The following is a 22,341-nucleotide window of genomic DNA, read 5'->3' as shown; positions in this document are numbered from 1 at the left end:
TGGTTTAGAGCATGCTAAAAGGGTGGTCTGTTAGAATATAAAATTTGTGTTTCTGCATTGCTTATGTAAAGTCAGCATTCAAAGCACCATTTTCTATTCAGACCCTATTTTGAACCACAAACTAAATTAATCCTTTGCTATTTCTGAGAAAAGGCCTCTGTTATGTTTTGTTTCTGCAATATTAGGTTTTGCTTCACTAATGAAATTAATCCCACTTGTCTAATGGTGGGTACAGAGTGAAATGACTTAGGGTGGTGGAAGGTATGAGAATAGAAACATTTTCTTTCTTGTATTTCACTGTCCAGCTTCATCTGCTTGGAAAATTCCACTGTGGCGTGTTTCAGCCCAGTTGCGAGATATACACAAGGTATCTTTTTGCTTGTCGATTTCAGTCGCTCTGCAGCACTCTTAGCGACTGGGCAGACTGGGCTCCTCTCTGAGTGTATATGAATAAACAGTTATTGGTTTGTATTGTCTACAGTCTGATCGACTCTTCATTTAGTATGGAACAAGCATGACAGTGAATGGAAAGCCCAAAATTCTGGAACGAGTCTTGCAGAGTGTAGCAGCATTGCATTAAAGCTAATGCCTCCCACTAATTCCTCAACTCGTACATCTACTACAGTAAATTGTACATCAAATAGTACCAAGAAAGAGAAAAAGTAACAAAATAGCTGGAACTCAGAAGGAGATATAGTATAGGATCATTTAAAAGCAAGAGGCCAAAATCAGAAAAGGAATATGAAGATACAGTAAAGGGGTCATTCATACCTGGTAAAGCAATCAATCATAGGGACTAAATAACTTTTGATATAGGTAATTTTAAGTAAACCATGATATAAACCATTGAAAATATACTGTAATCTCTTTTCCAGTAGATCTATAAACATCAGTGTGAAATATCGCATCTGCTAATTTTAAGTGGAACATCACTTTCAGTAAAAAAAAGTTTTCAAAAAAGATCAAATCACCTTTTTTATATTTTGTTCTGCACCTCTACAAGTAGCACCTATTAGTAGTTGCTGACAAGGTAAACAGACAAGAAGCACAAAACATGACAGGGGAAAAAGTGACAAAAAAGACGTTGGGAAATGATCAGTGAGGAATGAGAAACAGGATTTTTATACTCAGTTCAGAAAACTGTAAAGGTACACAAAAAGAGAACAACATATTTATTTAATTTATGTAAACTTTTACAAATAGCATGTGGTTCCACCAGTGTAATGGTGCTTTGCATTAAAACAGATTAAGCAGAAAAATCGAGATGCGGAGAAGTCTGAAAACTAGAATAAGATTTTCCAAAACAGTTGTATATTTGCAATAGAGACCAGAGAAGGTTTTGCTGTTTCAATGTAAGAATTGTCTGAAAAGATCTGCATTGAGCTTCATCTAGAAGATAGTGAGAAAGGTCAATGTTCTGAGCCCTGAGGGGAAAAGAGGGCAGGGAGTTCCATAGAGTAGTTGCTGCATCAGAGCAGGACCACTTCTTTGCTGCAAAGCATCTAGATTTAGAAATCTAGAGAAGTATTTTATGAGGTCTGAGATCCCTGGAGTCTCCGGAGATGGTAAGTGGGGCAACTGGAGTTAGAGGGGCTTTGTTGTGGATTGCTTTGTGGCAATCCTTGGGATTTTAACTGAACTGAATTCTTGCCAAGATGAGGAGCGCGGGGGGGGGTGGGAGGGGGGTTTGAAGCATGAAAGAGATATGTTTGAATTTGTTAACCAAGCAGGGCCGTCTAGCAACAAACTGTAGTTCTGCTTTAAATGAGGTGCTTGATGGGGGCCTACTAGTATGGAATTTCCAAAATCTAGTCCTAGGTCCCCATTATGAATGAATGACCCAGAGTAGTCCATACAATGTTTATGCCCAATTATTACTGTTAACTGGGGCACCAACAACTCGTGGGAGGGAGACAGAGAAATAATTGAAATTAAAAGTGTTTAGGGAATAACGTGAAGGAATTGGGCTTAACACGTGCCTTTGCCCAGAATTCAATCTCGAGATTTAGCCAAGTTGCATTAGGTGAAGCCTCCAGGACAAATAACAATTATCCGTGAATTACCCAATCAGCATATATTTTGTTGTACCCAGTAACTGCAATTATTGGACTTGGTTACTGAAATTATAAGGACCACAGAATAAACATACAACTTCTAAGGATGGTCTCAGTAAAACCCTCACATTCTGTAACAGCAACAGTGGTTATTTACAGTGTTTAGAAATGGCAGAAGTTCTGTATGAAACGTGACAGGTTATCATCATTATTATTACAAGTTGCACAAAAACAAATGGTCTATTGAATGTCCCCTCAAACATTATCGTAGACATAAGAGTTGAATGACGCACTACAAAGTCATGACATCTTGAATTTGGTTTGTACTCACTTGTTTCTAAAACGACTTGGTCACAGCTCGGTGGACGCCAACCTTGCTGGCACTGACACTGCAAATCCTGGTCACACTCCTAATAAAAAACGTAAAAATTAATTTATAAGTATTTTTCAAATCATCAAACAGACTGTTCCATAAACCAAGATTTTTCTTGCAATTCTTGTACTCTAGTTGTAACTATATACTCAGCGGCATAACGAAACTTCAGGGGGCACCCTGCAAAGTACATGCAGCCGCCACTCCGGACTTAGTCAGAAGCTCTCTGGCCAGGGGTCTGCTAATGCCAGAAGGGGCCCCCAGAGCCCAGGCCCCCCATACCACAGGGGCTAGGGGGGCTTTTGTTACGCCACTGTACATAGCGCTTCATAGCCCTGTCGAGGTGCAAAATCGCAATAGCGGATGGGTATTGCGCTGCATTATGGAGCAGTGCATAGTTCTGAGAGTGTTTGCAGAGTTTTTGACACTGTGCATGCTCCTATCTTGTTGAAGGTCACTGTGCCTAGGCATGTAATAGCACAAAGATGTGTCAGATCCCCTGGGGGTGTTGTGAAGAACAAGCATGCCAAATATGAAATAAAGACCATTGTGATGGATCACGTCTGGTGTTTCACTGCTTATGCTGATTGCAGACAATCATGGCATAAGATAATCCCATCTATGCATTTGTCTTGGTAAAAGATGATAGTGAATCTGCAGGTACGGTCTGCATAAAGCCAACTTTATTGATGATGTTAAGAGGTCCTTCAGTACCAACTATGAATAACCACCTACAGGCATGGACAGAGGTAGCTATATTTAGTGGCCTTTTAAGGGCATGCCAAAGTACACTTGATCATATAAATGGCCAGAGTAAATTTCTCGAGGGTCCTCTCTCTAACATGGTTAGAAGAACACATGGTTGTTCCCTTGTTGCAAGCAGACCCTCTGTGAATACATCGGGACTAACCAAGAGTAGCCAATGTCCTCTCCTGAACATAGACAGTTGCATAAAGAAATAAAAGACTCAACAAGAAAAAGTTACTTACCGTCAGGAACAATCTTTCTGGCTGATACTCTATCTACCCATCCCCCTAATCTTTCCTTCCTTCTACTGATCACCTATGCATCCTTCAGAAGAAGGCATTGATTTTTTTCTCAGTGGAATTGGTGCCAGAATAGGAACAGGGCAAGTGGTGTTATGCCCGGTACTTCCTGGTTCCAAAGAAGGAGAGTCTTCATCCGATCCGAACCTCAAGGTATTGAACAGGTTCCTGAGTAAAGAAAATGTGTTCAATAGGCTGTACCTGGCTCTGTTGCTAGCACTGGAAACTGGAGACTGAATAGTGTTTGTCATACCAATTCTATGGTTGCACAGGAAGTACCTACTCTACTAGTTCTGCTCCACAAGTCTCCACAAAAGAGATTGCAGTAGTAACCACCCTTCTCTGAAGATAAGATATCCCCGTGTTTCTGTAGTCGGATGACTGGCTCCTCAAGGCCAAGTCTCCAAATCAGTTTTCCAAATGGCCTCAGACAGGCTCGGAGCCCGTCCACCATTCAGAAACCTTGCAATGATTCCCGCCGGCTTTTTCCGACTGAGGGATTATGATGGCAGATTCCCACAGCCTTTCTGTGCTGGCCTTTCTGACACAGAAAGGCATTGGGAATCTGTCTTTGGGGGCCCCCAGCAGGGCCCCATAGGAGCAAGGTTGCCGAATGGCAGTCTAGGGGGCACATATGGTGCCTCCTCTGTTGATCTCTGCACCTGGTGACAGGCCCCTTGAGGTGCCTTCCCCGGGGTGCAGGAATAAACTGCACCTCTGCTCTTTGCAATGAGAGCATGCATTATATTTGGAATGCATGCTCCCATTGTAAAGTATGGGATTGCAACAGAACAGGGTTCAGTCGCATCCTACTTCCTGGGCTGGAATCAATTACAAGCGGTTGCTCGGTTCCAGTTCCAAACCAATGTCAGGCGGACTCTGGTCCGTCCAACATTGGAATCAGGCCCTAAGGAGGTGGTGGGCTCCTCAGGCTGAACCCAAAGAGATTGGTCAATTTTATATTGACTGTACCAAAGATTTTCCGCTTGATGATCTTTCATCTGCTATACTGGCAAGATGAAGGGCAAATCCATCTAAAAGCAGATGTAGTCCAGGTAGATTTTTTTTAGGTATTATGATGTGTTATGCCTTGGTCTGCAAAGAGCCTTTAAAAGGGCATCAGAGCTCATTCCACAAGGGCAAAGTATTCAACTTCAGCTCTGACAAGAAAAGTCCCCAGGGCAAGTTCTGACTTAGGTTTCTTTGTCAGCTTTGCAAAGCACTACTGTTTGGATTTGGAGGTGCAGAGGTAAGGACACTCTGCAGACTCAGACCCCCATGATTTTGTTGTTTAACCAATCCTTCATGCCCACTTCCTCGTTGGATATTTTGTGGGGAATCTATTCAAAAAGTGAGAAATTTGCAAGTAGATGTATCCATTAGAAGATTGATTTTAACCCTTATGGAAAGCTGAAGGCTTCGACAAATGGAGTTCAGCCGCGGCCCGTGGAGGGAGTTGCGGTGGGGCAGACAGGCACAGCGGGGGAGGGACAGGTGGGAGGTGATAAAACTCCGAAATATGGATGATTGCAGGTAAGTAAACAATTAAATGAATGAAACGAATTTCAAGTAACAAGGGTCCGTTGGTAAGATAAAGAGACTCTACAAGACAAGAAAAAAAGATATATATACGTGGTCAATCATAAATCATAAGGATATTCTCAAGTTTCAGCACACACAAAACATGCATTGCATTGCCAAGAGGTTACTGCTGTGCCAGGCACATTTTTAAAGTTGCTTGAAAGAGTGCCCTAGGGTGACTGGGCCAGACTTTGCTATGTTCTTTATAGGGAAATATGAGGAACCTCCCTTAGTATGCCCTAGTGTGGGCAGCCTAGATAGGTGCTTTTAGTGTCCATTTGACAGCAGCACAGGAGCAGCCCATATTGTACACTTTTTTGAGAGAGGACCCACGACAGCGGCACATAATGGATTTTGATATCATTTTGTTTTGGATAAAATAGTTTAATTTATCAAAATTCTATTATGATGTACTTCACACTCATTAGAAAATCTTCTAAAGCACCTTTTGCACCAAGAACTTTAAAAGATAAAAAGACATTACAAACATGGTGTTTCTGATAAAGAAAAACCTCAACATCAGTCAACTTAATACTGTAAAATTAACACCAGTCCCCTTAATGCCAGAATAAAGTCATGACTATGAATGCTTCACAAATTCCCCTTTTGCAACAAAACAGCAGCATTGAGGGTACAGTTCTGGAGTTCTAAAAGTAACAACATAAAGTTACAGTATAATGCAAATCCCTAGCACTTGAATGGGAGTGTCCCCAACACAGCATCACAGGGCATATCTGTACATTTCCTGGTACTCCAGCGACCAAAACTATGGGCTTGTTATCACAGTTGCCTCTTTTGACTGAAGCCACCAGGTGAGGGGGAAAAAGTGATGCATTACGTTCCAAATTATCTGGGACCCTCAAACCACTCCAGATTGGGTAAATCTTGGAAAATTCACCTGCCCGCCGTGCTGGGCCCCACGTGTGTCAGCAGGCTTGAGTTCATATGGCTATGCTTGTATTTTACACATCAGGCTAGCATTTTTATTACCTTTTTTTCCCCACTAAACATACAATAATCTGGGACAGAGACAGTGACATTTTTCACTAACAAAAATAGCAAATATACCAAAAATACAAATACATATATCTACATTTATCCAAAAAACATTCTGTCTTGTCCGTTATTTATTGTGTGCAAATGTGCCGACAAAGTAATTCCATCCGTCACTAGAAAAAGCAAAAGACAGAGGTAGTCCTGTAAACATTTGAGGGGATTATTCAACCCTCACTCTATTATCTGGAACATGTACACAATTTTGTCACATTAATCAGCAACTGGCGGACTCCTCTGTATCATGGGGTCGACGCGTTTTGGCCATATTAATTTTGGCCTCATCAAGACAGTAACGGCAAGGAAATAGAAATACCTACAAACAATTATAACAAATAAATATTATATTATCTGCAACAAACTAACATAAAGAACGCTGGCATGACAGAAGTAATGTCTAATGCCTCGGGTGCATCAACTTCCTTCACCACCATAGATTAGTGTCTAACAAAAGTATAGAAAACCAACGCCCAAAGGTCCTAAATCAGACAAAATAAGTCAATTTATATCCACATCCCAACACCTAGAAGTGCTCTAGAAGGAGAGAGGAGAACAAACGGAAACTGAAAGACAACTTAAGATGTATCTACAAGAGTTCACTGACCCGAATTCTCTGCAGGATTTAATCTTCCCAATACGCACTTTAATCAAGAGGGAAAGGATCCTCCTCCCATTTTCCTTATTGTCACTGTGTATTGTGAGAAATACAGAAAAAAGAGTAAAACCGTATACGTGCTAGTGAGTGCTAATCCCACTCAACAATGTTCTTACAGCTAGATTCATCAAGGTAAATTGCGCTAGCAAAGGGCCAGATTCTGGGAATCTGGCCCTTTGCGAGTGCAATTTTTGCATTTGGGATTCATCATCCCAAATGCAAAAATCGCTATTTGCGAAATCGCATATTTGCGAGGAATTGGATTTAAGGAATCTCTATTAGAGATTCCTTAAATGCAATTCATAAACAAATTTGAAATTGCGAATTCGCAATATTTTGTCGCTATTTACCACAAAGTCTGACTTCCTGGTAAATAGCGAAAAAATAGAAAAAAAGTACTTTAGTGCATTTTTCTCTGTTGCATGTTACACACACACATGTCCTTTGGACATGTGTGTGCGCAACACCTGTGTAAATTTGCATTTCAGGGGTGCTACAGGGTGTCCTTTGGACACTCCTGGCACCCTTGAAATCGCTATCTTATTTGCGATTAGCTAATTGCTAATCGCAAATAAGGAATACTCCCCATTCATTCCTATGGGTCTTTAGGCCATTAGGAATGTTTTGGGAGTTGTTCCTTATTTGCGATTAGCAATTTGCTAATCACAAATAAGGAATGTGTAGGAATCGCAAATTATTTTGCGATTCCTACATGAATCCCGTTTTGCGAGTCTGTAATAGCGATTCCTTATGAATCGCTATTAAAGACTCGCAAAACGGGTCTTTGATGAATCTAGCAGTTAGTTACTTAGAGGCTGACCTTAACCCACAGAAAACGTGTAGTTTGCTGCCTTACTGGCAATAGTGTTTCAGTAGGTCTTTTGTATCGACCCCGCATAAAACACCAGAAATGGGAAATTCTTATAAATACCGGCGCAAGGTCGGTACAAGTGCTGTGCTAGGGGAGCGTGGAGAAAAACAAACGGACTTATTAGTGTGCATCCTGCGTCCTCCTGAGTAAATTCTGGGGTTATAGGGAAACATGTTTTTTTATTCACGTGGCATTTGTGCCACTCGTGAAGTGATTCCTGGGGCGTCCTCTGTGCCGAAATCCGGTCACGAGAGAAAACGGACGTCTGTTTACGTAAATACAGACCCAGGGGTCTAAACATAGAAAAAAGACTAAATTGAAGTGACGGGACACTGAAAACACAAAATTATTGTCCGTCAAAATCCTCTGATATCTGCAATACTAAATGTAAGTAGTCTTTTCAAATGTCTAAAGAAAGCAATTAGTATATAAAAAAGAATTGTGAAAGAAACACCATGAATAAATATAGGGCCCGATGTAGATAAAAGTGAAATACCGAATTCTGAATACCGAATTTTACTGATTCGATATTTAGAAATCGGTATTTCAGATGTAGGTAAGAATTCGGGAAAAAATACTGAATTCTTAATATTCATTATTATCGAATCAGTAATTGAGATTCGGTAATAACGAATACCTACCCATTCATTCCGTTGGGCTTGGAGGCCCCTAGGAATGACAGCCTGTGGCATCCCTGAAATGTGCATGTGTGCACATGTGGCACACATGCATGCCCAAGTGCATGGATGTGTGCCACATGGCACATAAAAAAAGCAAGAAAGTGCTTTTTTTAAGAAATTCGGTAATTACCACCAACTTGAAGTTGGTGGTAATTACCGATTCCTTAAGGCCCAAAAGCACTCTTTTATTTGGTTTCTACATTGCATTTAAGGAATCGGTATTACCGATTCCTTAAATGCAAGGCCAATTAGGAATCGGTATTAAGGATATTAAGGTATTAAGGATAAGTTATTAAGCGAATTAAAAAACCTATTGATAGAGAGAGAATGTTTAAAAAAAACAATATCGCTTTCTGTAAAAACAAGTTTTCTTTAAGAACAAACAGATGGCACAGCCAATATGATTACATGTATACATCACAACGCAGTTTGATATTTGGCTATATATTGCCAAACTCAAAACTTCAAGAACCATCATTTTAATTTACTAAAACATAAAATATTATATATGAAAAATGATATTGCAAACAATACAGACATAGCTCATAGCATCGATAGTGGAAATGCTTAGACCACGATTTTTAAATATAGATCTTCGTTTCAAAGTATTCGATGAATCAATTCAAACCTATGAATCACATACAGAAAAATAATTACAACCACATTAACCATAATTTCCCTAAGCATAAGGTAGTCTGCAACCGCACAAACATGTCACATAGAGACAATTTTAAAACTGCATTAGAAAAATAGCAGAAATGTGTTTCAAGAAATTCTATAATTCTTTACAGAGAAGCCTATATACAATATGCCGAGGCTCCGAAGGGGCACATAACTATATTAATTCTGAATCAGGGCCCACATTCCGTCATAGTCAACCCGCTAACTGCAGTATGGTATTTTTCGATCATTCTGGCTTCCAGTCTGTTGAGCAAGGTCTGCATGCTGTTTTTATTGTTGGTTTTCTGAACCACTCAGTACAGACCACTGTATGTCAATCCGTTTATGTTGCATATTTTGATAATGTTGCTCTAAAGGTGCGCCTTGTGTAACGCATATCAATCTTGATTTATGTTGTAAATTGCGGGACTTAACTGATTGTTTGGTTTGGCCTATATAAAACAGATTTCATGGGCACTTTAGGCAATAAATCAAATTTTTAGTGTTGCAGTTTGAGAAATTATTCTGAATGTGTTTGTGGCCGTTAACCATGATGTGTTTTGAATCATTGGTCATATGGCACGCTGCGCATTCATTAAATTTATAATGCTCCACAACTGGAGGAAGCATTCCTCTAAGATCTGTGGGGCATATTACCAAGGGCCATTATCGCCGCCTTAGCGGGACTTTTTCACGCTAAAGCGGCGATAATTTTATCGCCCTATTACCTTGCTGTCGCTAACACCAGTTAGCGACAGCTGGAGGAGATAGCGATCATCTTGGGGCCCACTTTGCATGTCAGCGATATTTATCGCTAATGACATGCAAAGTGGGCGTGCCAAGATATTAGCGACTGGAAACAGTCGATAATATCGCTATCTCCAATTATCAACAAAGCCTTACTTTTGGAAATATTCGCGCTAAGCGCGAAAATCTCCAAAAGTTAACGGCTGACCAGAGCAGTTCTTAGCCATGTTATCCAATGGAAGGTGGATAACATGGCTAAGAGCATTGTCACGATAATGCATGAATATCGTGGATTTTTCAGCGATATTCATGGATTTCGCAGGATTTTTACCGCTTTTGAGATAAACCTTGATATTATCAAGGTATCTCAGCGGTAAAAATCGTCGGAGCGCGGAGAAATAATTTTAGCCGCTAACCATGCATAGCGATAATTATCTCTATTGCATGGTAATATGCCCCTGTATTTTTAGGTTGTGTGGGTCGTGCTACTTTCACCAGTTGTTGTCGCAGATTCTTTCCTTTGCGGAAGGAGAATAATGGTTTGGGTATTCCCAGATGGCTAATCAATCTCCAATTTTTTAGAATGATCCTTTTGATTTTATTGGCCTTTGGGTTGTAAGTGAGGACACATGTTAAATGATTCGATTGTTGTTGTTCTTTAGGTATCAATAACTCCTCCCTAGGAGTGTACCAAGCTCTTCTCAGTGCATTTTGTACCAGTTTTCTTGGGTACCCACGGTCAACCAGTTTTTTTTTGGAGGAATTCTGCAATTGCCCGTAGGGCAGATCCTCTTTCAGACTTATTGGGTGACCGCTCTTGAAATGTATGAGTGTTATGATCTGTTAGTTTCATGTATAAATGTACTTCCAATAGGCTATTCTTATGTTGGATCCACACATCCAAAAAGTTAATCTTTTTTTTTTTTTAGTCCTCATTGTGCATCACTTATAGTAAGGAGTTTTGGGGTTACACCTGTTTTCCCTTCGAAATGTAGCGTGTACCTATCACCGTGTGTTGACCATATGGGAAAAAATTTGGGGGCCCCTTAGTTCCAGTTACTATTGTAGAAGGTTGTAATTCTGGGTGGGTTGAGCTAGCACGGAGGCATTAGGATGTGCTCATTTCAATGTCCTCGGAGATCTTAATCTTCACTTTGACTGCGCGTCCTCGCCCCCTATTAGGAGCATTTTGGGTGATTTAGAGGCCTTGCAGCTTTTTCAGCTGGTCATTTCCCCCACTCATAGAGATGGCCACATTCTTGACCCTTTTTTTTACTAACTTAGAGGGAGTCAGAGCACTCTGCCCTACTCAGATGGCCTGGACAGACCATCTGATGGTGAAATTGATATTCCCCATTTCTGAAGCTCCTTTTATACCCCAGGACAGATTAGTTCTTAAACGCCACTGGAACAAACTGAAATTGGAGGACTTCCACCATCTGCTGGAGGAGGCACCACTGGGCCCCTTTACTGATGTTGACCGCGGATATGATTCCTTTTGTGGGTGGATCTCCTGTGCCCTCGATTCTTTGATCCCTTTGGTATGGTCCAAATGTTGTTCGAAAGAGCCCAGCCAATGGTACGATAGTGCATTAGCGTCTCTTAAAAAAGCCTGTAGACAGGCGGAAAGGCTTTGGAGGAAATCGTTTGATCCTGAACTGAAGGCCTGCTACCTGGCTAAAATTAACATTTACCACAGGGCGGTGCGTAGAACACGAGCAGCCTTTTATGCCCAAGAGTTTCAGTATAGCTCTAATCCTTCAAAACTCATATTTAAGGTGTTAAAGGATCTTATGGCTAAGAGGACAACAGCGGCAGAAATATGTTCAGACTCCCATTGTGAGGGTCTGGTCTCCTTTTTTCTTGAAAAAGTTCAAGCTATCTACCGAACCTTCTCGACGGGCTCTCCAAACTCAGAGCGGGTTAGATGCATCTTGGGAGGCAGTGAGTGTCTTACTATCCTGCCCTCCCTATCTATGGAGGCCTTTGATTCCCTGAGCCTTAAAATTAAGTCAGGATCTCCCGCAGATCCGTTGAAACCGGCTCAGCTTAAGAACATGTCACCATTATGCCGCACTCTGGTGCTGTCTCTGATCAATCTGTCACTTTCTTCAGGTGTAGTCCCCATTAGGTAGAAGCAGGCTGTAGTTACACCTATTTTGAAGAAGGCTACACTTGACCCCCTTAAACCTGAGAACTACCGCCCTATTTCCTTGCTTCCTTGGGCCACGAAAGTTGCTGAGGCCCATGTGAATGGCATTCTTGCTGACCATCTTACCAGGGCTAACATTCTTGACCCTACCCAGAATGGGTTCCGTGCGGGCCATAGCACGGAGATGGCCCTACTTTCTATGGTCAAACATCTGCGTTCTGTGCTTGATGCGGGTAGGATGGTGGCACTATTGTTATTAGATTTCAGTGCCACGTTCGACACGGTCTCGCACAGGATTTTATTTCAGTGACTTGAGGAAGTAGGTGTCAAGGGCTCTGCCCTATGCTGGTTTCGGTCTTTTCTTGCGGAACGGTCATTCCAGGTTGCAATTCCACCTGGTAAGTCCAAATCCTATCCGTTGGACCTGGGGGTCCCACAGGGGTCATCGTTGAGTCCCACTCTATTCAATCTTTACGTGAGGCTGCTGGCTGCGGTCATCAAGCAATGGGGCTTGACGATGGTTTCATACGCTGATGACACGCAGCTGGCGGTCACGCTGAGTGGGGACTCAGATATGGAGGCTCCCAGGTTCTGTGACGGTTTACGGGCAGTGGCCAACTGGATGAACTCCAACTGTCTCCAGTTAAATACCAAGAAGACTGAGGTTATGGTGGTCGGCAAGCAGGCGGGCTGTGGGGTGACAAGTGGTGTCCTTCTGAACTAGGTGTGACCCCCTCTCCAGTTTCGGAGATAAAAAATCTTGGGGTCTGGCTTAACCCGACCCTCAGTTTTATCTGTCACACCAAGAAGGTGGCGGCCTCCTGCTATGGCATTATCAGAGGACTTAGACCTATTCTCAAATTTTTTGATGCCTCCACCAGACAACTGGTGGTTCAAGCATCAGTTCTGTCCCGGCTGGACTATGCCAGCTCGCTTCTGGCTGGGATCAATCAGTCAGAACTCATCCGGCTGCAGCGAGTTCAAAATGCCGCAGCCAGAGTGGTGATAGGTCTGCCTAGGCGGTGCTTGGTTTCCAAATCCTTACACTCACTCCACTGGTTCCCTGTAAATCAGAGGATCAAATTCAAGGTTCTCTGCCTTGCGTTTAAAATCCTTAAGGGTATGTCTCCCCAAATTCTGGAGAATCTGTTGACACCTTATGTACCCCTGCGAACCCTCAGATCCCTGGGTCAGAATCTGGCTGTGGTTCCGCGCTTTAGGCTGAGTAGAGTTGGTGGCCGCTCTTTTTGAGTGCTAGTGGCGAATTGGTGGAATTCCCTTCCTCTTCATATTCGGGCCATTGATGACCTTATTCAGTTTAGGCGTGCTATCAAGACCTTCTTATTTGCTTAGCTCTCATGCTATTCGTGTGGCCTTTTTTCCTTCTGTCGGTGTTGTGTTGTGTTTGCCTTGTCAAAGCGCCAGGACGCCCCTTCGCTGGGGCAGCTGTGCGCGGTATTAGTAAAAATAACATAACATAACATAACATAACATAACATCATGGCTACTCTAATAGGCCTTCAATCCTATTAAGTGTTGCTTGCATTTAATCATAGGACGTACTTAAAAAGAAGACAAAACCAGGAGGAAGAACACAATAAACCATCAGACATTCTTAACTTATACTCCCCGAAAGTGATTTTTCCACAGTTCCCAGAAAGCAATTTTTTTTTAAAATGGTTTCTTTTTTGTAATCTAAATTATAGGTTCTAAACACTGAAGATAGCCACTCCTCCTGAAGCGGAGCTATTGGCATGATCCATTTTATACATATCTCTCTTCTGGCTAATAAAATTAAAAGAAACACCAGACTCTCTTCCCGTTTTGTTAATCTGTCTGCTGATGTAGACCTGGACACCCCAAAAAAGACCACCTCCATACTCACTGTTAGCTGTTTTCCCAAAACTTCTTCAATGGTCTTACCCACCGCCTTCCAAAAGTCCATCTAGATGGGGGCACTGCCAGAACATATGCAGGTCATTGGCCTTCGGTAAGCCGCATTTCGGGCAGGACTTCACCGTAGATCCACAGAATTTTGATAGTTTTTAATGCGTCAAATAAGCCCTGTGGCTTGTATATAAGTGGTTTCTTTTTAATGCCGCAGATGTTATTATTGACCAGCACTTGCTCATAGATACTTGCCATAAGAGGTTTGTATCCAGCATTGGCAGATCTTTCCCCCAAATTCTCTCCGGAATCCGAAATTCTTCCTCCCCTGATGTTTGAGGGCCCAGTACCAGAATGATATCTCTTTCTTGAAGGGCTTCTCCAACATTTTGCTTCCTAGGGTTGTATTGCCTGTTCTGGTTTCCTTAACTGATTTTGCCCAACTTGAGAGTTGATAATATTTAAACTTAGCTAGAGAAAAGTTTGTGATTTCATTCAATGTTTCCCAGTCTAAGATTTTATTCTGGTATAGAACTTGCCCCCATACTACAACTCCTGCTGATTTTAGGGGGAGCGACAAAGAATCTTTAAGACATTCCGGAGTACTAGGTGAGTCCCAAATAGGAGCTTTATCGCTGTGAAGGGGGATATTCACAGTCGACCTGATGCAGTACCATGATTTTGCAGCTGCTCTTAGAGTCTTCAGCTTAACTTTTTTGAAACATTTCGGGTGACCGAATTTAAAGAGGAAGTGACTGGTGTTATTTGTCATTATTCGCATATATAATGGGTACTTTTCATATATACCTAACAAGATTCTGTTATTTTTAAATTGGAAAGCTCTACAGTATTCTAAAATGTCTGGGGTTGCTAATCCACCCTGGTTTTTTCTTCTCCTTATTTTAGTCCAAGCAATTCTGGGTTTTTTCGATGACAAAATGAAACTTGATAACTCTCCCTGGATTTTCTTAATAGACTCTCTGTTGAACTCAAGCGGAATGGCTCCGAAGATGAACGTAAACTTCGGTAAGACTAACATTTTAAGCATGTTTGATTTACCCAATATAGACAACGGCAGACTACTCCATACTTTCAGCAATCTTTTAACTTCAACCTGGACTCTATGGAAATTAATCTGTGGCACTTTATCTATATCTTTAACTACTACTGGCTGGCAGCTGTTAACATCCCAGGCTTCCAGCGGCAGTGGCCGCCATCTTGGTTTGGGCTGGTTCGCCCAACCCCACCCACGCCACTCCCCCCATGCTGCTCCTCCATTTAGGAGTGATCCTGACGTCTCCCCAGCGATTGCGAGCAGCCCGGTGGCAGTGGGCTTGCTTGCAGGAGCTGAGGGCTGCATTTGAGCACTTTGATTTTAGCGCGCTGTCACGCTGATTAAAAGTGGCGACACGCTTTAATTTTTAAATTGTGATCTTTTTGTGTCTAACCTGCACTGAAAATCTACAGGTATCACTAATTTCCTACCTTGCTTCCTAGGGGCTCGGCGGGGCTGGCTGGCAGCTGTTAACATCCCAGGCTCCCAGCGGCAGTAGCCGCCATCTTGGTTTGGGCTGGTTCGCCCAACCCCACCCAAGCCACTCCCCCCATGCTGCTCCTCCATTTAAACGTCCCCCATGTGTCAGCGCAGCGGACGAGCGCCGTAGGCTCACCGGAGTCACGCCAGAGTCCAGCCCGTCTGCGCCCGTCCGCGGCAGGCCGGGGCAAGGGGCACCTCCTTATGTCCCACCGCTGACATATTCATCCCCTGATCTTCTCTCCCATTGGATCCCAGGTACCATCAGTGCACATGTGTCTAATTTGTTGCTAAACTTAAATCTTCTCTCGAGACCTCCGCCCATTCCACCTGCCGCCACATCAAGTTCTTCCCCCTTGCCCTGCACTGTTTCCCCCACTCTCTCCCCTCCTCCTGTCCCCCACACGCCGACTTTCAACACCACAGCTGCGCTTCTTAACACCAGATCAGCAGTCAGTCATCAGTATGAGCTATTCGACTACCTCGACATCCACAATCCGGATCTCTTGTTTTTAACAGAGACCTGGTTTAAGGCCGACTCCCTACCCAATGTCTTAGCCGCACTTCCACCCTCATACTCCATCATCCGAGCGGATCGACCGGAGGGCAGAAGAGGCGGTGGAGTGGCCTTGATAGCTCATACTGACTTTCACTTTCAGATCCTTCCTTTTCCCCCCATCTCTGAAGTCCACTGCTTGATAATTCGCGCTAGTTCTCATTCGGCCCCCCTAACTGCTGTTCTCATCTATCGCCCCCCCCCACCCCACTCCCACTTTTGTTTCCAGCCTCCAGGACATTCTCGCAACACTGGTCGTCAACAACTCGTCAGTGCTGGTCCTGGGCGACCTCAACTTTTGGCCCAACGATCCTGCCGAAAGCCCCCTATCCAAAGAATTCACCGACCTTATGACCAGCCTCAATTTCACCCCCCATTTTCACAGCCCTACCCACGTGCAAGGCCACTCGCTCGACCAGGTTTGGACTTTGAATATTCCCACTACACCCCCTAATATCGCCCCCTGCTCCTGGTCGGACCATTTTTTAATTTCCTTCTCCCTTGCCTTAGCCCCAGCGGCCAAACCTCCCCTTCCCAAGAACACCTGGGTTAGAAAATGGGGTAAGGCAGACATGCCATCCTTCTGCTCATCCCTAGCCAATTCCTGCCCCGATCTTTCCGGCCTCGCCGCCCCGGTCCAACTGGCCACTATCGATGGCTGGCTGACCCAGGCAGGCGACGACTTTGCTCCTTTGAGGCGGATCGCGGTCAAGCGAGCCCATGCTGCTAACCGCTGGTTCACCCCTGACCTCAAAGAGAAGAAACTAGCCGCGCGCAGAGCAGAGCGCTCATGGAGAAGAGAATACTGCCCCGCCAAAAAAACCACTTACCTCTCCGTACTCAAGGCATATAAGCAAGGCATCCTCGAGGCCAAGATCCTGTTCTATTCAACAGGATACTGGCAGCAGAATCCCAAACCAAAGAAATCTTTGCTACAGTACATGAGCTTGCCTCATCCAATAGAGACACAGCCTCGATCCCCCCCTCCCAATCGCTCTGCGACTCACTCAACGATTTCTTCGTTGATAAGGTCGCAAAGATCAAGGCCAACATCCCCCTCCCTTCCCCCACATTCACCAACCCTTCCCCACCCGCTGTCCCTTCCAAACTCACTTCCATCCCCCCCGACTAAGGCTACGCTTCTCCCCCTGCTCCAAAAGGTAAAGTCAGTCTCCCCCCTAGACTTTGCCCCTGCTCACATCCTGAGAGAAATCTTCCTAAACTGCCCCACCCCTCCCCTCACTCTTCTGAATGACTCACTTAGTAATGGAGTGGTCCCCACTGCTCACAAATTTGCGGCTATTATCCCCATCCTAAAAAAGCCCGTGCCGACCCTTCATCCCCTTCTAATTACCGCCCCATCTCCCTTCTGCCTTACCTGGGCAAGGTTCTAGAAACCCATGTAACCAGCACCCTGAGCACCTATGTGGAAACTAATCACTGCCTCTCCCCCCGGCAGGCGGGCTTTCGCCCCCTCCACTCTACGGAGAAGGTGGTGACCTCAGTGATGGACAGCCTACGCGAGGGCATTGACACCAACCTCCCGCAGGCCCTCATCCTCTTAGACCTGTCCGCCGCTTTTGACACGGTGGACCATTCCATCCTCCTCACCCGTGTCAGGGCGGCGGGCATAGAGGGCCTGGCCCTCGCCTGGCTTGAGTCCTTCCTGAGTGATAGGGCTCAGGCGGTCCACCTAGCTGGTTTCACCGCTGCCCCTCGTAAGGTTGTATGTGGAGTCCCCCAAGGTTCCTCACTTTCCCCTCTTTTGTTTAATTTATACATCTACCCTCTCATTTTTATGCTACAGCAGCTTGAGGTCACGGTGTTTAATTACGCTGATGACCTCCAGCTAATCTTTAACCTTTCCCACTCTTCCTCATCTTCCCTGAACGTCCAATCCGTCATGTTGTTCATCCAGGATTGGATGAACTGCAACCACCTCAAACTCAACCCGGACAAGACGGAGTTAGTCTTGACCGGAGGTGGTTGCAGTCCCTGGTCCCCTTCCCACTGGCCTCCTTCACTTGGTGTTCCCCCGCTCCCCGTACCCAAGGTCAAAACCCTTGGTATTTTCCTTAACTCTTCACTCTCCGTTCACTCACAGGTCAATTCGGTTGTTTCCTCCTGCTTTTTTTCCCTCAGAACCATCAGGAAGATCTCTCGTTTTTTCTCTCTACCTGCCCTAAAGATCATAGTGATGGCTATGGTGCTCTCGCGCCTTGACTATGGTAACATCATTTACAATGGCGCCCCAGCCTACGCCATTCACCGTCTGCAACTCGTGCAGAACCAGGCCGCCCGCCTGATTCACGGCCTGCCCAAATTCCACCGAGCCACCCCCTTACTGCAGGCTCTGCACTGGCTGCCGGTGAAAGAGCGAGCCTTGTTCAAGCTTGGCTGTACCACCTTTCAGGCCAAAATGGGCATCGCCCCGGAGTTCATTTGCTCCGCCATCAAGCCCTACACGCCGGGTAGAGAGCTTCGATCCACCCATCAGGCCCTGCTAACTACCCCCCGTTTTAGAAAGAAAAAGGCGGGCGGAACAAAATTTGCAGTTCTCGCTCCTGCGTTCTGGAACTCCCTTCCGACGGAACTCCGTATGACATCCTCTTACATCGAGTTCCGGAAAGGTCTTGAAACTCTGCTCTTCTCCCGTGCCTACAATGTCTAGATTCCCTCCGCTCCTGCTGTCTCTTCGCAAATCCAAAAGCACCAAGAAACCGCGTGGTAGAAGTGCGCTATACAAATGTTTTTAAATTCAAATACGTCAATACCCAGGTATCTGATTTTTTCTTTGCTATATGGGCTAAAGAAGACCTTGTTCCAAGTCATAGTCTCTGTTTTAGACTTGTTAATTTGATAACCCGCGATTTTCCCAAAGTTAATTAGAGTCTCTTCTGTTGCTTCAAGGGATTCTTTAAGATGAGATGTAATATCATTAGGTCATCTGCATATAGTGCTACTTTTTTATGCCAACCTTGGTGTGAGAAAGGGGCAATAGCTAGATGGTTCCTAAGACACTCTGCTGCTGGTTCCATATATAAGTTGAATAACAGCGGGGATAGGGGGCATCCCTGGCGAGTACCTCTCTGTATTAAGAATTGGTCCGTTAGCTCCCCATTGATTAAAATTCTGGCCTTCGGAGTATTGTACATGTTTTTAACCATATTCAAGATGTTAGTTCCTAAGTCAAATTTTTTTAGTATTTCACTCAGGTAGAGCCAGTTGACTCTATCAAATGCTTTTGCTGCATCGATAGTGATAATAGAGAGGGGCAGCTTCTCGCAGATAGCAATATCTATAGCTCCAATAAGCTCGTGAGTTAAATCTTGCACATTTCTACCTGTCACAAAGCCTTTTTGGTTAGAGTCAATTAGGGAACCAATCACACAACCAAGTCTTTTTGCCATTATTTGGGTAAAAATTTTGTAGTTGTAATTTAAGATGGATATAGGACGGTAAGATTCGCATTCATTAGAGTCTTTACCCAGTTTTAGGAGGATAGACATAGTTGCGTCATTCCAAGAGTCAGGAGGACTGCAGTTTTCAAGAAAAACTTTGTTAAAGAGAGTGGTAAGGGGGATGACAAGAGTGTCTTTTAAGTTAATATAAACCTCATTTGGGAGGGCGTCCGGACCTGCAGCCTTACCTCTTTTTAAATTTCTAATAACTTCCTCAACTTCTAGATTTGTGATTTCTGAATTTAATTTATCTTTCTCTTCTTGAGTTAGTTTTGGGATATTTTGAGCCTCTAGGAATATGTCAATCTCTTCCTTAGATGGGTTACAGTCATCAGAATAAAGATCACCAAAAAAAGCTAAGAATTCTTGCTTTATAGTATCTTCTTCTGCTCCATTATGTGTTGGATTACTTGTGTCTATAAATAGAATTTTGTTTCTAGACCTATCTGTTCTTATTTTCCAAGCCAGTAATTTTCCGCAGCCCTCCCCATATTCATAATGTGCCAGCTTGCTACATTTCCATCTTTCTCTCAATTTATCTTCTAGGATTTCTGAGAGCCTATTTTTTAGATTAAGTCTCTCTGCTTCCAAAGCTGTTTCTTTTGGATCTTTAAATATTTGCTGGTCTAATGATAAGATGTTTTCTTCTATATTTTGTATTTTCCTTTTAAGCTCTCTCGATTTATGGGAGGCTAGGTTTAACAGAGTGCCCCATATCATCGCTTTATATGTATCCCAAACTATGTGTGTTGGTGTCCCTTCATTATTGATCTCAAAAAAATGTTTTGTCTCCTCCCTGAGTTGGTTGACAATCTCAGAATTTAAAAGAATTGAGCGATCCTTCGTCCACCTTGAAGGTTTCACTATATCCTCTAATGCGACTATCATTTGTACTGCTGAGTGATCTGAAAGGTGAGCAGGGAGATGGGCTACTTTTAAGGTTTATTCCAGTAGGCCCTGATCTATTAAGAAGAGGTCAATCCTAGACTGTATCCCTAACTTCTTGTTCTTAAAAGAGAACTTCTCTTGACCATCACCCTTCTTTTTCCAAATGTCTATTAAGTTCAAATCCCTTTTATACATTTTCAGCCGTTCTCCCATTTTCGGGAGGTTAGTTTGTTTCCCCTTTGGGTATCTGTCAACTTTGGGGTCTGGTATAATATTAAAATCTCCACCTATAATGATGGGGCCTGATATTGTGATCAGATTGGAATATAGTGTTTGAAGGGGAGAAGGGTCTTCCAAATTTGGACCGTAATAGCCCACCACACAGAGGGTTTGGTTAAGTAATCTAATATTAGCTATTACCCACCTTCCTTTATGATCTACTTCCGAAGACTCTATCCTTACTCTCAGAGATTTCTTAAATAATATAGCTACCCCCTTGATAACACATTCTTGGTCCGTACATATATATGAATCCAACCAGTTCATATTTTTCACTACTTCCTCCCATTCTTTCTTTAACAAATGAGTTTCTTGCAGGATTATGATCTCACTATCACATGATTTTAGGTATTCAAAGATCTTCCTCCGCCTACTCTTGGTGCGTAGCCCAGTCACATTCCAGGTAGTTATCTTTATTTGGTCTATATCAACAATAGAGGTAGGGCATAAGTAGGCACTCCTATACCCCAATCAATCTATATAAACAACAAAGGAGTGTCTGTGATAACAAAAAAGAACAAGTGAGGTGTAGTGATGATCAGCTGAGTGCCGCAAATGTGATCAATACTCACACACGTGCGTGCACACAGCGAATACTCTCCCTAGATACGCCCAGTTGGATCCTCCTCTGGGGAAGAAAACTAGTGGGCTTGTAGGTCACTCGGTGTAGAAGGGAGGGAAATAACCTTACTTATTAGAAGGACCCTCACTCACCACTAGTTGGTGACATGCTTCATCATTGGATCCCCTCTGGGGTGACCGAATGTCTCCCCAGCGTGCTACGATGCCTGGTTACAGTGGAGCGGGATGTGGTGAGTGCAACAGTGCCCAAATTAGGAGGTGACTAAACGTGAATGTGTGAGTGTATTAAAAAATTCAGTAGGGATATGAAAAAATCTTTTGATGATCACGCCCCTTCGGAAAAGACAGCGTGGGATATCTTCACGCGATGTATATTTGGACAAACGCGGCGCCCCTCTGTATACCTGCTCTCTCGGCTGCTTCATTCCCGGAAGACAGTAGAACAAAAACAATGTTGTCCCCCAGAATAATTTTCTCTCACAACTTTTGAGAATACAAACAAGGGAAGGAAGCCTATTGTTTGTATGGGTTCTTTTATTTAAAGCCTTTTAACAGTTAATTGTTGAGTAATTTTGAAAGACATTTTAAGGTAGAGAAAAGACACTACTTACACACATTTACACTATTTACACTATCATACAGACAATTCTATACACAAGACAATATAGACAAATGAATTCACAATCATAGGCAAGCTTCTTTTACAATAAGAAAAACAACAATTCTGTTCGCACAAGAAAATAATCTTTGTGACAAATTCAACTTATTAGAAAGCCCAACCAGGGTCAAAACAACAGGAAAAGGCAACAGAAAAATCACTTTTTACTCAGCAATCAGTCACAGTTAACAAATTACTGTTAGTTTTGTTTAGTCAAAAAATGCCTATTCATGAAAAGGCAACAGAAAAATCACTTTTTACTCAGCAATCAGTCACAGTTAACAAATTACTGTTAGTTTTGTTTAGTCAAAAAATGCCTATTCGGAAAAGGCAACAGAAAAATCACTTTTTACTCAGCAATCAGTCACAGTTAACAAATTACTGTTAGTTTTGTTTAGTCAAAAAATGCCTATTTGACTAAACAAAACTAACAGTAATTTGTTAACTGTGACTGATTGCTGAGTAAAAAGTGATTTTTCTGTTGCCTTTTCCTGTTGTTTTGACCCTGGTTGGGCTTTCTAATAAGTTGAATTTGTCACAAAGATTATTTTCTTGTGCGAACAGAATTGTTGTTTTTCTTATTGTAAAAGAAGCTTGCCTATGATTGTGAATTCATTTGTATAT

The 22,341-nt window shown here is 43.2% G+C and overlaps 1 protein-coding gene across 1 annotated transcript in view; it reads right to left on the bottom strand.

The window, feature by feature from the left end:
• Positions 1-22,341, bottom strand: part of LOC147683099 (zinc metalloproteinase-disintegrin-like VLAIP-B) — a 4,305,256-nt gene that overhangs the window by 50,569 nt on the left and 4,232,346 nt on the right. The window contains exon 19 of the mRNA XM_086942498.1: positions 2,386-2,464. Within this exon, the coding sequence (XP_086798624.1) occupies positions 2,386-2,464 (79 nt within the window). The remainder of the gene's footprint in view (positions 1-2,385; positions 2,465-22,341) is intronic.

The sequence above is a fragment of the Lissotriton vulgaris genome, chromosome 11, assembly GCF_964263255.1.
Source record: "Lissotriton vulgaris chromosome 11, aLisVul1.2, whole genome shotgun sequence".
Lineage (NCBI taxonomy): Eukaryota > Metazoa > Chordata > Amphibia > Caudata > Salamandridae > Lissotriton > Lissotriton vulgaris.
This window is presented reverse-complemented; position numbering and strand designations above follow the sequence as displayed.